This window comes from Oryctolagus cuniculus, chromosome 1 (genome assembly GCF_964237555.1).
Source record: "Oryctolagus cuniculus chromosome 1, mOryCun1.1, whole genome shotgun sequence".
Lineage (NCBI taxonomy): Eukaryota > Metazoa > Chordata > Mammalia > Lagomorpha > Leporidae > Oryctolagus > Oryctolagus cuniculus.
The window spans coordinates 139,294,302-139,312,182 of record NC_091432.1 but is presented as its reverse complement, the minus strand read 5'-3'; the positions used below and the strand labels follow the sequence as shown (position 1 = coordinate 139,312,182).

The 17,881-nt window shown below is 50.4% G+C and overlaps 1 protein-coding gene across 4 annotated transcripts in view; it reads right to left on the bottom strand.

Annotated features, from left to right (window-relative positions):
• The window catches only part of SYK (spleen associated tyrosine kinase), a 96,244-nt gene that overhangs the window by 42,872 nt on the left and 35,491 nt on the right, over window positions 1–17,881 (bottom strand). For 2 of the 4 annotated variants that reach the window (XM_051847378.2, XM_008257975.4), the window contains exon 2: window positions 426–887. In XM_051847378.2, the coding sequence (XP_051703338.1) occupies window positions 426–839 (414 nt within the window). In that variant the 5' untranslated portion in view covers window positions 840–887. Of the gene's footprint in view, window positions 1–425; window positions 888–17,326; window positions 17,604–17,881 lie in introns of those variants that run through there. The other 2 variants (XM_002708262.5, XM_070065843.1) reach the window with 2 other exon arrangements.

Below are 17,881 nucleotides of genomic sequence, written 5' to 3'. Positions count from 1 at the left end.
AAATAACAATAGATGCCCAGCCATGCCTCTCCCAAAGGGCCCGCCATGAACTGGGTGGCAGGGGAATGGCTTCCTGCAGTGGAGACACCCACGTGGCTGGAGGGCAGGGGCCCACTCTCTGGGCTGTGTTTGTACAGAGGAAGGGCAGTCTTCTTGGAGCATTTGGAGCCAGGGTTGATGACTACGGAAATGGTTGCCGGGAGATTTCTTCAATAGGTTTGCAGAAGATAGAATTAAAAAAAAAAAAATTTTGTGCAAAATACTTTGAAATCCATGCACACATGGGATCTTCAAAGTTCATGGGAAATGCATATTACGAAAAAACTATGCACGGATTTGGGCGCTGTGGTATGGTTTACATGCACCATGGTTCTGCACGTGTGGGTTTATAGGGACCTATGAACTCAGGGCTGGCCACACCTCACCTGCAGGTTCCACGTCTGCTTCACGTACTCCCTGATGAGGCTCTCCTTCAAGTCCTCAAAGGGCCCGGTCTTGGGCTGCACCCCAGGGGGCCGGTTGAAGGGCGTCTTGAGGAGGCAGATGAGGCCGTCGGACTCCTGAGAGTGGTAGTGACAGAGCTCGGCGGGGCTGCTGTGTGTCCTGCCACCAGCGATGGCATAGGTCCCATTGAGCTCCCTCTCGATGGTGTAGTGGTGCGCCTTCCTCCCGTGGGCCACCGACAGGGCAAAGCCGCCCAGGTAATTGCGACTCTGGCGCAGCAGGTAGAGCCCATCAGTCATGCCTCCCTGGACCAGGTAATCCTCGGCCTCTTCCCGGGTGATGTTGCCGAAGAAGAAGGGCAGGTGGTTGGCACTGTCCACCGTGTTGCTGGCCATGGCTGTGCTGGCCCCTTAGGAGATGCAAGGGCACATGCAGGGGTCCACCTGGGGCAAGACAAAGATGGGAGTGTCGGTCAGCTTCTGTTACTGTAATGAAATGCCCAAGAAAGGATACTTTATAAAGAGGTTTACTTTGGCTCATGCTTCTAGATGTGCTGGCTCCAAATAACATAGCAAGGCTCTGGCAAAGGACTTTTGGAATATAACATATCGTGGTGGGAGCATACATGTCTGTTTATATCTCCTCTTTCCTTATAAAGCCACTAGGATCTGATCCTGAGGGCTCCACGCCATGATTTAATCCAATCTAATCACTGCCCAAAGGTTCCACCGGGGAGCAGCACACTTGGATCAAGTCCCCAGCCCCCTAGCACCATGAACACAAGACCTTGTGGATTAGACTTCCACGTGAGTGTGGGGGGACAGATTCTCAGATCACTCAATGTGAGGAGCCCAAGCAGCAAGGGGCATTTGCTAAAACCCCCTGGATCCTTTCAAACCGGAGACCTGCCAGTCCAGCTCAGAATGGAAGCACTCCCCTCGCTGGGCTGCCCACCACGCTGGGGTCCCTTTGAGACTGGATAAAAGCAGAATTTACTAAGTCAGGGTCCTCCCACCTGATGGGTGTCCAGCTGCAGCTCCAACCCAATCAGGAGAGACAGCAACCAGACTCTACCTGCCCTATTAAGGATTCCCCCAACCTGCACGTGCCCAGAACAGTCCAATGTGATAGGTACATGACCTTTCTGGGGTGGTGCTGGTAATGACCAATGCCACAATTTTGAGCCCATTGTGTGCAAAAAGAAAAAAAAAAAAGGAACTGTGCATGCACACAATACTGAGCTGGGTACAAGTCCAAGTGTCATGTGCTGAGAGGAGGCCCCCATCCTGTAAAAACCCCTGCCCAGCCCCCCTCATCGAAGCTGTCTCCCTTGTGCTTAAACCCCCAGTAAACCTTGTCCAGTGGCACGTTGGCCTTTTGTCCATTTCTATTTGGGTCAGGATTACTTTGTCCTGTACAATTATCACAGTTTCCCTGCACACTCTCTGAATCCTATTTCACAGATTATTTTTTTATTTGAAAGGAAGAGTGATAGAAAGAGAGGGAAAGACAGAGATGTTCCATCGGCTGGTTCATTCCCCAAATGTCTACATCGGCCAGGGCTGGGCCAGGCTGATGCCGGAAGCCAGGAACTCCATCTGGGTCTCCCACATGGGTGTCAGGAATCCAAGTATTGCTGCCTCCCAGGCACGTTGGCGGGAAGCTGGATTGGAAGTGGGAGCGTGGCTCCATCCCAGGCACTCTGACATGGGATGCGGGCATTCCAAGTGCGGCTTCACCTGTTGTGCCACACCTGCTTCTCACCCTCTGAATTGTTAACCCGGACACAGAGCATCTGACCAAAGTGACCAAATTGATCGATTTTTTTTTTTTGGTTGGGATAAAGAAGCCTAAGAATAAAAAGTAGGGAATAAGCAAAAGCAATGTTGCCACACATGACTCAGAGCTCATCCTGAGGGTCCACGCTGGAGGCAGACGCCAGCGTGAGCTGACAGCCACCGCTCCTCTGTGGGTGCAGAGGACCTGCTCCGCATCACGGCTAATTCACAGCAGAGGCATCACTAAACAGTTTCCGCCTGAACCAGGAGAGGCTGCTGCTTTGTGTAGCCACACACGGTGGTAGAAGCCGTGAGAGCTGAAGTGAGGGCCACGGTCACAGGCCGTGCAGAACCGTCACCTGCGGTCACCTCAAGGCCTGAGACACAGAACGTTGTGTCCTTCCCACATGTCCCCATCCCTCAGCCTGGGGCGCCACGCTGCCCCCCCCCACTTCTCCAGACCTCACGCTGGGCACCCCGCTTCCCATCTGCATGGCCAGAGACAGTCTGAGGCCAGAGCTGCGTGCCTTGCATAAACCCACGCTGCAGAAGACAAACACCCGGAGAAAGTCTGCAAACAGGGAGGATACGCACTGCCCGGCCAGCAAGGATCCCAGGAGGGACGCATTGCAACCCAAAGGGGCTGGTCGTGGCGCAGTTACTCATACAACGCGTAGTTCATCTGGGGCCAAGAGAGCATGACCCTGTGTGTTATTCTGCCCAGTGACTATACCACACACACACACATACCACATACACACACATTCAAACTACATACACACATAGATACTACATACGCTTACACACACCACACACAGATCCAAACTACACACACACACACACAGATACTACATACACATATACACACCACACAGAGATCCAAGCTACACACAAACACAGATACCACATACACACACCAAATACAGATCCAAACTACACACACACACAAACATACACACACCACACACAGATCCAAACTACACACACACATACACATACCACACACAGATCCAAACTACACACACACATACACACACCACACACAGATCCAAACTACACACACACACACACACCCAGATACCACATACGTATACACACACTACATATAGATCCAAACTACACACACAGAGATACTATATACATACACATACCACATACAGACCTAAACTACACACGCATAGCACACACACAGGTACCACTTACATATACACACACCACATATAGATCTAAATTACTCACACACACACACACCATATATACACATGACACATATGATACACACTACACACCACATACACATACCATGTACAATACACATTACATATATATACCACACACACAGACAACATACTCATGCCACACTCATCTCACATGTCACACATACACACACATATCACATACATGGCCTACATCCCACCTCCCCACACACCTGTCCTGCACCCATCTACTCTCCCAAGCCCTGGGGACCATCAGTCTCCATGGTCCACTCCAACTCCATCCCAAGCAGGTGACCGCCTTGGTTTCCTGGGGAGGGGCAGGGCCATGGTGGGGTCACGACAGCCCCACAGTGGCTGAGCAGCACCCCTACCACCATCAACCATGTGACTTCCTGTGCTGGGTGTGAAGAAGCACCTTGTCCATCATCGCTGTCACTGGTGGTTTGCAGGGAGAGCAGATCTGCTGCATGAACGGTGTCCAGCACGTCGCCAGGCTACTGAATTTGGGGACTAAATACCGAGTTCAGTGTCCCCTTGTACACCATCTCAGGGCTGGCATTCCTGGTGCCACCCAGGGCCTCAGCCTGGCCTCCACCCTCCTCTTCCCCATGCCACTGTGAAAAGAGAGGACCATCTCCATCCCAGCCGCTGTCCACATGAGCCTGGGGCCAGGATGCTGTCCTCGGCCCATGTCTCAGACAAGAGCTCCCACTGACCACGGAAACCTCAGAGTCCCACCTTTGGCCACAGCTGGGGCATCTCTCAGCACCCGTCATGCACGACAGATACGGGGCAGCACCATTCCCACTGTTTCTGTTCCTCCTGCACTCCGTGAGCTTGCCATTCCCGCCACCGTCGCCACACACACTGCTCCAAGCTGCCTTCCTCTCTCGGCAGGGGAGGCCATGGCTCACATTCTCTTTAGCACCCGCTGCTGTCTTGTGCTCCTGCAGAGTGTTTAAAGCCCACTCCCAAGCCTTCGATGGTTCAGCATCCCATGTCACTTTTCTCCAAGTGTGAAACCACGATACTCAAAAGCACTCGATTAAGAAACACAGAAAAAAAGCCCCTGGGCTCCACAGATCAGGTCCCCCACTGCCTCCTAACTGCACCTGCACCCCTCAGCACACACCTGTGCAGGTAGGTTTTTGGCAAGGAGAGCCTGCAGGTGCCAGCAGAGCTGCACTAAACGTGGAGAATCCTTGGCTCTCTTGGAGACTTTTTATAACATAGGTTAAAAGTGCACACAGTCCTACAAAAGTGATGTGGACATGAAACAACCAGCCGTGACTCCCTGGTCTGCAGCTCTCCCTTCCTGCTCCATGGTTCCCCATAGCACTTCTTGGAAGGGCGCCGACCTTGAACACATCACCTTTGCAGCTGAACTTGAGTGCAGCCTCGCTCCACTCACCAGAGGGCCAGTGCTGGCGGTGAGAATAGTACAGGCTTGGTTCACTGCTGCACCTCCATGCCTGGAGCATCTTCAGGCGCACAATGGGTGGCCAGACTCATGACCGTGGATGTTCACTTTTCTCTGCTGAGCCCCTGACCCACCCATCAGCTTGTCTGATGTCTCCATGTGGATGCCCAACAGGCAGCTCAATCTTCAAGTGCCCAAAATGGGGCAACTGCATCCTCTTTTTTAAAAAACAAATATTTATTTATAAACATATATATTTATGTATGTATGTATGTATGTATTTGAAAGGCAGAGTTATGGGCTGGGAGGAAACAGAGAGAGATCTTCCATCTGCTGGTTTACTCCCCAAAAGGCTGCAATGGCCAGGGCTAGGCCATGCTGATGCCAGGAGCCTGGAACTCTGTCTGGGTCTCCCACATGGGTGCAGGGGCCCAAGCACTTAAGTCATCTTCCACTGCCTTCCCAGGAGCATTAGCAGGGAGCTGGATCAGAAGTGGGGCAGCCAGGATTCAAAGTGGAGCTCATATGGAATGCCAGCATTGCAGGCGGTGGTTTGACCTGCTGTGCCATCATGCCGGCCCGTCATTTCTATACTGCACACTTTATCATGCCTATTTTTCTGCCTTGAATCTCTCCTAATTGAAAAACTGACACCAATTATGAGGATACTTCCAAAAGTTCATGGGATATTGAACTAAACTAGACAGGCTTATTTTGGCGCAAAAATTCTTTAAAATCTATGCATAGCTTTTCCCCCTTAATATGTATTTTCCACAAACTTATAAAAATATTGATCTTTTCCTTGTTTGAATGTCAGTGTTTCAGAAAGAGAGAGATCTTCTATCAGCTGGTTCACTCCCCCAAATGCCTGCAAGAGCCAGGCTGAAGCCAGGAGCCCAAAATCCAATCCAGGTCTCCCATGTGGGTAGCAGGAACCCAAGTCATTAAGCCATCACTGGCTGCCCGTCAGAGTGCACATTGTCAGGAAGCTGGACCAGAGGTGGAGGAGCCAGGACTCAAACCAGGCACTCCCATGTGGAATGTGGCCATTTCAAGTGGCAACTCAACTGCTGTGCCAAATGCACATGCCACCCATGGACTTCCTGGGGACATGCATAGACTATAAAAATTTTTGCTCCAGAATTAATTAGTCTTTTAATTCTATTTTTGATGAATTTTGAAGCACAGTTATATAGTCAGTTGTTCAGGAAGTGACCCTGGAGACTCTCGGGAATGTTTTCTTGCTCATTGCTCACATCTAATCCACTGAGTCGGGAAGGGACACGCGTCTTACTAGCAGCGCCCATTAGTTACACCTGCAGCAGGCTCTGGTCCCCCTAAGAGGCAGTGAGCTCAGGTAGGACCCTGCTCTGTTGGTGCAGCCAGGCGCTGGAGGATACAGAGGATGGACAAGCCACCCCCCGGGGGCCCTATTGGCAGTGTTCCTCTAAAACAAATCCCCAAGGCGTGCACTTCTCACCACTTCTCCTGGTGCTGTTCCCACAGTAGCTGCTGCCGACTCTCAGGTGATGGAGCCTTGCCTGTCCTTGGCCCTGAGCTCCTTGCTGTCCATTTCCCCTCCAGCAGACAGTGATGGTGGGAAGACACGTCTCCACCTGCACTGCATCCCAACCTTCTCCCATCCTACCGGGTTCTCCGGGACACGGTCAGGGCCCCTCTAGCTTCTCCTGGCTCCCTGTGTCCAGTCAAACCACTCTTCTTCCTGTTCTCAAGTGTCCATGGCTGTCATACCCTTCTCCTCTCCCCAGCGCCCTCCTCCTCCTCCTCAGGCCTCTGGTCTCAGCTCCGGGTCACTCCCTCTCTCACACGGCTGCCTCTGCCTACCCCTCCTCAATCGCACTCATACTGAACCTCACAAAGCATCTGAATCCTTAACAGGCCACCTTAAAATGTCCACTCAAAGGTCAGAAAAATTGGGCCACCCTGCTCAAGCTTTGGTCGTACCAGATGTCCACAAAACACCCAGTCAATGAAAACACGCTGCTCTTTCCTTGTGAGAGTTTCTACCACGACTGCATATTTCTTTCATAACACAAATGCTACCTGTGGCGCCCTGGAGAGCAGCTGGTCTAAGCTTCCAGGAGAGTTTGAGTGTCTGTGGCTGCAACAGACAAGCACACAGCTTCTTAGGGGAAGGGAACTCACCCCTGCAGGTGCCGATGCTGCTGGTAGGAAACGCGCTCTTAGCGGACTCCTGGGCTCTTCCTGTGTGGCCCCAGTCCCGCATCTGCCCCCCAGGACACACCACACATCCAGCTCGGCTCCCCCAGGACAGCCATCTAGGGCTTGCCCGGCAGTGGCGGCTCTGTGTCCATGCATTCTTCTTCATCTGATGCTATTTAATGAGCTCTCGTGCCCTGTTCACTCTGCCCACATGGTCTCACGTCGCCCAAGCCCCAAGATGTCCTCGGTCCAGTGCCTGGGGGTCCACACCTGCAGCGGTGGGCAGCCCCAGCTCTCCAGCATCCATAGCTCTGGGCTTCTGGAGAATGAAGAACTTCCCTTTTCACCAGCAGACCCTGTGCGTTCCCCACCTTGATTTACATGCAAAGACATCCGCTTTAACACAGCTCTCCCCACTTCTGCTTCCTCAACCTTTCTCCACCTGGTATTTTGCATCCTATCAGCTCAGGGTTACTTAACCTCAGTGCTCTTGACATTGAGGCTGGACCATTCTCTGACGTGTGCGTGCGGGGCTGGGGTATCTTGTCCACCATGTGCTGTGCAGCAGCAGCCCTGCCCTCCACGCCCCAGATGCCAGCACCTCCACAGTCCCCAATCCTGCCAATCAAAACCCCTCTCCAGATTGCCAAGCATTTCCCCGGGGGCTTGGAAGCCACTGTGTTAGCAGTTGTGACCTAACCACAAACCTCATGTGCATCTGCTATTGCTCCAGCTTTCTTCCCGATGAAATAAATGTAAATGTCTTCCCTTATCTAAGGTGTGTAGTAGAAGACAGGGAAGGCTGAAAAGGAAGGGACCCCAGTGCACTGGCTCAGAAGACAGCAAAGTGCTGATGGTGGGACAGGCTCACGTCCCATTCCAGCTCTGTGTGATCAGGGCATCCTGGCATCACAGCCCCTCGCCTGGGACAGGGGATGACAACAACAGTCCCAAAGCCACCATAAGCAACCAGTCATGAGTGGAGAGTGTGATGAGGTGCCCATGGCAACTGAAATCTCAACCCTGGGAGCTCTGAACAGAGCAGAGGAGGATTGGGTCTTGGTGGGATGACGAAGAGAGAGGGGGAGTGTTCAAGGGAGGTTTGGGGTGAACCAAGGACAAGGCATCCTGTTTCCCTACGAATCCTCCCTTAGGCCAGGCCAGGGCCAGTACACACTCAATGTACCTTGAGGGCTGAAGTCTGGCAAGGAGCCATATGTCTTCTATAGGTTTTGGCACTGTTTCCCTCCACATCTGAGAAAATGCACCAGCAGCCCTAGCAGAGCCTGGAACAATGAATTCTTGTGAACAGTGGGTAGCCCCATTGTAGCCACCCAACATCTCGTGTCTTCCCCAGGTTTTATTTACATTACATTGTATCCTCATGCACCAATGGACATGTTCCAATCTCCCCTTCCAACTAGACTTGCACAGTCCATTCGCCCAGTCTCCATGCAGTCTAAAACCGACTGCACAATCTCTGCCTTTGAAAATGCAGTTAACTTGGAAAATACCTGCTGGGTAGCTCTGTCTTATCAGGCAGCAACCACACAGGTGAAAACAATAGCCCCAGGTTTGCTGCTGTAAGTACATTGTTGCACATAATAGCTATGTGTGCTTAAACTAAAAACTCACACTTCTAAGGATGGTCGGAATGAAAAGTAAGGAATGCATGTGCTAACCCAGGCAAGCAGCTGAAAACCATGTAGAGGCCAGCGCTGCGGCTCACTAGGCTAATCCTCCGCCTTGCGGCACTGGCACACCGGGCTCTAGTCCCGGTCGGGGCGCCGGATTCTGTCCCGGTTGCCCCTCTTCCAGGCCAGCTCTCTGCAGTGGCCAGGGAGTGCAGTGGAGGATGGCCCAAGTGCTTGGGCCCTGCACCCCATGGGAGACCAGGAGAAGTACCTGGCTCCTGCCATCGGAGCAGCGCGGTGCACTGGTTGCAGCGCGCCGGCCGCGATGGCCATTGGAGGGTGAACCAACGGCAAAGGAAGACCTTTCTCTCTGTCTCTCTCTCTCTCACTGTCCACTCTGCCTGTCAAAAAAAAGAAAAAAGAAAAAGAAAATAAAACCATGTAGAGCCCCTGACTTCAGTGGGAGAAGATCTCATCCAGTGCAGAGGAGCAACCAGCATGGATGTCGACATGATGAAGAGGGGTTGAGCTCAACATGGCCACCTGCACTGTCCACCCTGCTGCCTGCTCCACGTGGCCTTTTAGTCCTCTGCTGTTCTCTTTGTGCTCCCCCAAAACCACTAGAATAGACAGTGCATTGGGTAAGTATGCTTATCACCTTGCTCCCTGCTGCCTAGATCAGAGTGTGTCTTAAGCAAGGGGTCTCCACCCTGCCAAATTTGTTGCAAAATTAAGATGTATCCATGGCCTCCAAGATGGTACCCAGTGATCCTCACCTCCCAGTGTTCACATCCCTCGTGCTCTGACTGGCTAACCACAGAGGAATGGTGTGGGATGCCTGAGACTGGCTCATAAAAGCCCCTACAGCATGCCCTTGGTCTTTGGGCTGCTCCCCCTGGAAGAAGCCAGACGCTGCCATGTTAGAAGCATTCCCTTGTGGTAAGAGACTGCAGCCTCCGGCTGACAGCCAGTACTAACCTGCCAGGCATTTGAGTGGCCACCTTGGAGGAGGACTCTCCAGCCCCCCAGCAAGCCTTCAGGGGACACCAGGGTCCTGGTCCCAACTCACTGCAACTCAGTGGAGACCCTGAGTCAGCCCAGCCATCTCAAATTCCGCACTCACAGACACTGAAGATAAGATGCCCTGAGGATTCCTTATCCAAAGGCTTGGGACCTTGCAGAAATGGTTTAGATTTCAAAGGTGTTCAGGTGTTATCTGCATATACCTGATGAGCTATTGTGGGGATGGGACCCAAGTCTAAACATGCAATTCACTTAGGTTTTTCACATATATCTTAGACATATAGACTGAAGATAATTTTATACGATAGTCATAATAAATATGTGCATGAAACAAAGTTTCATGGTGTGGCATTTTCTATTTATGTCATCATGCCAGTGGTCAGAGAGTTGAGCATTTTGGATTGCAGATTTTTGGACTGGGGATGCTGTACCTATAAATTAAGGCAACAAATTTTAGAGTACTCTGTTACATAGCAACAGATTCCTAATACAGGATGTGTAGTAGAGAAACATCTCGGGATTAAGAACCATCTCAGTGAGCAAGGCTCAAAGAGTGAGTGAGGTGCTGGCGTGTGGGCTGCAGCAGAGTCAGGCCAGACTTCCTGGTGTTGAGGAGGAAGATGAAGGTTGTGGATGCCTGTCATATAACCCCATATGCTGTCTGTGTTTCCTCATTGCCACGCTGGCCTGTGGATGACGCATGCAGGCCTGGCTCCCCAAACCCTGCAAGGGTCACCATATCCAAGTCCAACACCTACAGAACCAGGGTCAAAGGCAAATGCCAAATTCAGATGAATCTCCTGTCACTAACAGCACCGTAACCATAAACCTTCATTGCGTCATTGGCTTCTCTTCTTTTCCCTCTCTCCATTTCGTCAAGGTTACCACTCTTGGCTGTATCTTCTTTTCATCTTGTGCACGAAACACAACACATTCACTTCTTGATCCTCACGGTACCTGGGTTCCATCAAATAACCATGAACCCTGAATTTGCAAACTCTGAATTACCACTCCTAGGAGAAATACGGGGTCAGGTTCTGGGCATCCTCACCTTACAATATTTTTGATAACCAATCAATCCATAATCTTGTTTTCTGTATGTTTCCACGTTAAGAAAATGTATTGGCCGGCACTGCGGCTCACAAGGCTAATCCTCCACCTGCGGCGCCAGCACCCCTGGTTCTAGTCCCGGTCAGGGCACCGGATTCTGTCCCGGTTGCTCCTCTTCCAGTCCAGCTCTCTGCTGTGGCCCGGGAGTGCAGTGGAGGATGGCCCAAGTCCTTGGGCCCTGCACCCGCATGGGAGACCAGGAGGAAGCACCTGGCTCCTGGCTTCGGATCAGCACAACACGCCAGCCATAGTGGCCATTTGAGGGGTGAACCAATGGAAAAAGGAAGACCTTTCTCCCCCCACCCACTGTCCACTCTGCCTGTCAAAAAAAATGTATTATATATTATTGATATATTAGTGTCTAACTCAAGGCACCAGCACCACAAATCATGCCTGAACGAGGCTTCTCTCCCACACACATTTTCTCTGGGAAGCACAGAGCAGGCTACACATACTCACAGACACCAGGCAGCAGATTAGCGTTACACCTGCAGGCCACTTTAAATAGCGAAATCAACAAAAAGGACAAAAACGCCAAAAAAAAACATGTGGCTCCAAATAGACCCAGCGACAGAACCCTTATTTACTCTATGAGCGGTGGAACAAAAAGGCGCAGGGTCATCTTGTTCGACCGCAGTGTCTGTGTTGGGGGACAGGTTTTTCACTGCATGTCCATGACCACAAATGGCTGAGAAAATACTTTGCGTGTAGATTTTGAGGTTACAAAAACACTTCACTGAGCAGGTGCACTCACAAACATGAATCCATGAAGAAGAAGGCCTGACTCTAATTTTCTGCCCCTTGTCCTGCTCTCTCTGAGAAGACCCAACCTCATTCACAAAGATCCTCAATTTTCCCTGGGAAGTTTTATATATATATATATATATATATATATATATACACACACACATATATACACATGCATACACACACACACATATTAGACTCTGTTTTTTTTTGTTTTTTTTTTTTTTTGACTGGCAGAGTTAGCCTCTGTTCTTAAATAGGAAGAATGTTCAGAAAGTTCACACACACTCATATTATGAAAAAGAAAAACCACGTATGGATTTCAAACAATTTTTTGCACCAAAATAATCTTTTCATTTCACGTTCCATGAATATATATTTTTTTTGACAGGTAGAGTTAGACAGTGAGAGAGACAGAGAGAAAGGTCTTCCTTCCGTTGGTTCACAGTGAGCAAGGCTCACTATGGCCAAATGGCTGCTAAGGCCAGCGCGCTCCCGAAGGCAGGAGCCAGGTCCTCCTCTTGGTCTCCCATGCGGGTGCAGGGCCCAAGCACTTGGGCATCCTCCACTGCACTCCCTGGCCACAGCAGAGAGCTGGACTGAAAGAGGAGCAACCGGGACAGAACTGGCACCCCGACCGGGACTAGAACCCAGAGTACTGGCGCTGCAGGCGGAGGATTAGCCTAGTGAGCTGCGGCACCACCCCATGGATATTCTGAAGCACCTTTGCATCTTATTCTTGTTCCCTAAATCCGTGTTCACTTCAGCATTTTCCAGCTTGGCCGGGGATACTGGCTGTGTTTTGGAACCCTCTCTTTAAACAGTCACCCTGTCTGTTGTCATCCTGGCCTCAGCCCTGTGATTCAGAGCTTCTGTTGTTCATGTGACCACTGAAGCATGGCTCCTGCAGGTGCTGGCTCCCCTTCAGCTTCCTGTCGTGAACACTGCCAATAGCACTTGACAACTTAAGGTGACTCGTTTTTGCATCATTAGGCAGGAGATCCCCTCATATACAAGTGTAATTTAAAACAAAATTTGTGGAGAGGCTGGCGTTGTGGTGTAGCGGGTAAAGCTGCTGCCTGCAGTGCCCACATCCCATATGGGTCCCCTTTCAAGTCCTGGCTGCTCCACTTCCGATCCAGCTCTCTGCTGTGGCCTGGGAAAGCAGTGGAGGATGGCCCAAGTGCTTGGGCCCCTGCACCCACATGGGAGACCCGGAAGAAGCTCCTGGCTCCTGACCGTTGCAGCCAATTGGGGAGTAAACCAGCAGATGAAAGACTCTCTCTCTGCCTCTCCTTCTCTCTGTGCAACTCTGCCTTTCAAATAAATACTACACTTGATCTTAGCCAAAAGGCTGAGAAGCGATAAATAAATCTTTTTTTAAAAAATTACAGAAAATGGAATAAGTTTATTTTGGTGCCAAAATTTCTGAAATCCATGCATACCCATGGTCTTCAAAAAGTTCAAGGAAATGCATATGATGGTAAAATTATGCATGGATTTAAAAATTCTTTTGCATCAAAAATATGGTGTTTCGCTCAACTTTATTTTAAACCTTTGTCAAACAAATTGATAAGAATCATACACTACTACAGTTGTAATGGTTTTGTGGTTCTTTTAAAATTTACTTTGCATGTGTGAAGTTGAACATAGTTTCACTTGATTATTTTTATAGCCCTCGCCTATTTTCCTGTTGGACTACGGGGTTTTCATTTTTTTTTTTTTTGTTGAACAGTTTCGTAGAGCCATTAAACCTTTATAATGTTAATTAAAATCTTATCTCAAAAATAATAAAATATGGAGCAGGAAAAATACCCATCGTCTCTGAACTCAACGTTCACAAACCTTTTGGAGCGCTCTCACAAAGTAGACTGAGGTGCCACCCTGGCAGAAGTCAGGGGTCCTGTGGGACCATTTCTACCAGGTCCACGGCATGCAGGGGCACACATCTGGGTGATGCAAATCTAGACCCATCACATGCAAAGCCACCGGGCCACCTCCATGCAAAGCAGCTCTGAGCAAAGGTGCCTGGGAACTTCCTTTGCAGTTTGAAGCTGAGAAAACTAAGCGTCCCGATGCTTTTTTTGCGCCCTAGGACAAGCTTCCTCTGTGGTTAATTTTCATAAGAAGGAGGATTGAGCGCGACCCAGAGGGAGATTGAGTGTGAGTTCGCTGGGCCGAGCAGAAGTCGTCCTGAGGCGGTCCGGTGTCCACCCTCTGGCTTTGTTAGGAGACACGGAGTCCATCCTGCAGGACCTGTCCCCCAGCCTCACGGCCTGGCCGTCACCCGGCAGGTGCCTGGTCTCCCGAGAGAGGGAGCCATGCACCACGCTCATGTTGCTGTTCCGTGCTTGCAGGACAAGTTCAGGGGATTTCTTCGCAGCTAGAGACACACATTTCAGAACCAAAGAGTAAGAGCAACACTGGTGGGCACTAACGTTTAGAAACAGAGGGGACAGTGCTAGTTCCTAACCTTCAAAACAACCATCTCTCTGCTGGGCCTTCAGACCGGGAGAGACCTGACAGGACAGCAGGAAAGGCTGGTCCGTCTCAGCCCGAATACCCCGGAAGCTCTTTTCTCTGCCCACCTGGACGTGACTAATGCAAATTGCAAGTATTATACCTTGATGTCAACCTCCATGTTAACTGTCAACATACTGGGTTACAGAAAGCCACCCAGCCCTAAGTACATCTGACTTTAAAATTGAAGTTGCTGATTCAGGAGCAAGCACTCAGCCTAGCAGTAAAGACACCTGTATCCCATACTGGAATACCCAGGTTCGAGTCCTGGCTCAGCTCCCAATCGCAGCTTCCTGCTAATACACATCCTAGGAGGTGGTAGTGACACTCACTCACTTCGGTCTCTGCCGCCCACCCGCATGGGAGACCTGGATTGAGCTCCTGGCTCCCCGCTTTGGCCTGGCTGAGCCCTGGGCATTGCAAGCATTCAGGAGTAAACCAGCACAAATGCCCTTGAGTCCATAGGTGGCCCTCAGGTGACTACCCAGACTCACCTCTGGAGAGCGGGGTCCTGAGCCCAGCTCAGACCCAACACAGAGACAGGAAGTCTCTGTTTATTGATATACACAGCTTTCCTGGTGATTTTTCAAATTTTCAATTCACATATAATATTGTTCAATAATATTTTTGGCAAATAATGATTTGCAAATATTTATGGGGTACAGTATGGTGATTTAATATATGTATATAATATGCAATGATCAAGTTAGGGTATTAGCATTTTCCTCACCTCAAATATCAATCATTCTATGTGTTGGGAACCTCGGGACTTTTCTAAGCTTATTTTGAAATACATCACAGACTTTTGAAGGCTGGGATCACCCTACTGTGCTGTGCAACACCAGAACTAATTCCTCCTACCCGACTGCATTTTGGTGCCTGTTATCCAACCTCCTTCTGTCTCTACCCCACCCTCCCCAGCCTCGAGTGATCACTAGTCTACTCTCTACAATTTTAGCTTCCAGAAATGAGTGAGAACTTGGGTATCATCTCCCGTATCCAAAGGACATGAAATCGGCACATGAAAGAGATTCGAGAAATTCCCACGTTCATTGCAGCATTATTTCCAAAAGCCAAGACGTAGTCAACCCAAGTATCCATCCACAGATGAATGGATACAGAAAAGGACACACACACACACACACACACACTGGAATACTACTCAGCTATACAAAAGGATGAAATCCTGGCAATCACAATACCACGGAAGGAACTGGAGGACATTATGTTACAGGTAACAAGTCAGCCACCGAAAGACCAACAGCTCAAGTGTCCTGGTTGACTGTTAAGCCCTCTTACAAGCCCTCTTGAGAATCTGTGCTATGATCTGGCATGTCAGGTCCCAAATGCAGCTTAGACTGTCCCAGAGTGCAGGATCAGGGGGAGAAGCCACAGAAGGTGATTTGAAACGGGGTTGCCATTGGTCACAGGCAGGGAAGGGCAGCAGTCACTTGTGCTGGGCTGATGACCAGGGCTGGGAAGTTGGGCAGTTGCCTCTGCAGGGCATGCAGGTGTGCTCCCAGGAGGTGGAGGAACGCACGAGCAGCTGGCCATTAACAAGAGAGCTGGGCTCTGCGAGTAACTAAGCGCCAGATGTGTCCACAGGAGGCCCCTTACAAATGCCCTCTCTGCTCTTCTATGCAGAAGAGGACAGGCTGGGGTCGTGGCCGGTGGGGCACAGGTCCAGGGATGTTTCCCCAGTGATGTGCACCACCTCCACACCCCGGGAACCCCTCATCACACACGCTCCCCTGGGGAAAAGATGCGGATACTCTGAAAAGTTCATGGACATGCGATAAAAATGAGTTTACTTAGGAGGAAAAAATTTTTAAGTCCGTGCATCATTTCTCTTGATAATGTGCATTTTCCAAGACGCTCTTGAAGACTCCACCATGCATGGATTTCAAAAGTTGTTTGGTATCAAAATAAACTGCCATCTTCTCATTTCCATTCTCTATGTGCCTTTTGAAGTGCACTCATGCAAACAACGGACAAAACAGAGAGAAAAGAACTGGATCTCACGGAGCTTGTCTTTCTCTAGGCAAACCGCACGGGCAAGAAGAACAAGGCAGCCAAGCTGCAGAGCCCTTCTTGGGCCACCTGTCCCCAGTCAATCCCCAGAGCCTTTCTTACTCAGGAGATCTGAGGGAGTGGGAGGCAGTGGAGGCCTCAGGGACAGTGGCCAGCAGGAATGACTTCTCCTGTCTGACCCGTGGGTGCCTGGCTAAGGTTTTCAGCTTTCAGATCATTTTACTTTTCCATCACTCCACCTCCCTAGTGCAATCTTTGCAGGGACCCTAGGGCTGCTGGGAGAACCAAAACCCCCCCACTGAACACAGATCAAGAAATCTACAGAGGCAGGCACTTGGCACAGTGGTTGAGATGCCCGTGGCCCACATCATACTGTCTGGGTTTTGAGGCCTGGTTCCACTCCCCAGTTCAGCTTTCTGCTCATGCAAGAGGCAGCAGGTGAAGCCTCAAGTACTTGGGTCCCTGCCACCCACATGGGAGGCTGGGATTGAGTTCCTGGCTCCTTGACCAGCTGTTGCGAGCATTCAGGGAGTGAATCAGTGGACAGGTGTCCTGTCTGTCTCTGTCTCTCCACCCCATCTCTCTGCCTTTCAAACAAAATTACATCTTTTTTTTAATTCAAAGAAAAGAAATGTCTTGGATTCTACCAAACGTATTTAAAAATCTGCCATCACTTTTTCCCTAGCCAATTAAAAAATAATTGCTGTGACTCACATATGCAAAATAGTCCAGAAGCTTACGATGATTTCCTGGGATCTCCTAACTCTGTCTTCCATAAGCCAGAGGCAGGCATGCATGCAGCCCGTGCTTAAAGAAAGCAGCCAAGGTTACACAAGGGGTAAGAAAGATGGTTCAGCATTTGGAGACCTGCAGGCACCAACTAGCATGGCAAAGTGCTCTCCGAGACGGGCATGCACTTGGCAGTGGGATGCGGGCAGCTTAGGGGACAAAACCGCACATGCACCAATACAGCCCACCAGGATCCTTTCTAGGGATGCACAGACAGTCCTGAGGTCCCCGTTTCTGATTCCTACGAATCTGACCTACCTTCGTTCCCTGGACTTAAATGAAGGTCTAGAATTACAGGCCCCAGAGGCAACAGAACAGGGAGGATGGAAAGGAAAAGCACATGAAACAGAAAGAAGCATTTTAACAGAGAAGAACAGAGGCAGGCGTTTGGCCAAGCAGTTAAGACACCCACATCCCACCCTGGAGTACCTGGGTTCAATTCCTTGCTTCGGCTCCTGACTCCAGGTTCCTGCGTATGGATGCACACCCTGGGAGGCCGTGGCAATGGCTCAAGTAGTTAGGTTCCTGCCACCCATGTGGGAGCCCTGAGCTGCGAACTTGGTTCCTGGCTCCAACACTGGTCCAGCCCTGGCTGTTGCACTCATCTGGGGAGTAAGCCAGTGGATGGGTGCTCTCTTTTGTCTGTTGGTCTCTCTGCCTCTCAAAAATTTTTGAAAAAGGAGAAGCGCTGACTTGGAGAGAAAGCAGAAGACAAGCCCCAACAAGCAGGAGTATTTGCTGCTACAGACCTGTCCGTAATTAGGGAAGTGGGCCTTTTCCTCAAAGCGTCAGCATGCAAAACACACCAGAAAGCAGAAGTGAGGGCCCCCGAGGGACAGGGCCTCTCTGAATTGCACACTCAAGTGAAGTAACACTCGCAGGGCACGGATCCCGCCAAAAGAAACACAGGCTTGGGGGAGGTGATCAGTGGCCATGAGCTTGCCTCCGCAGGCTCACCTAGCCTGAAGCACACCTTCCCAGTGG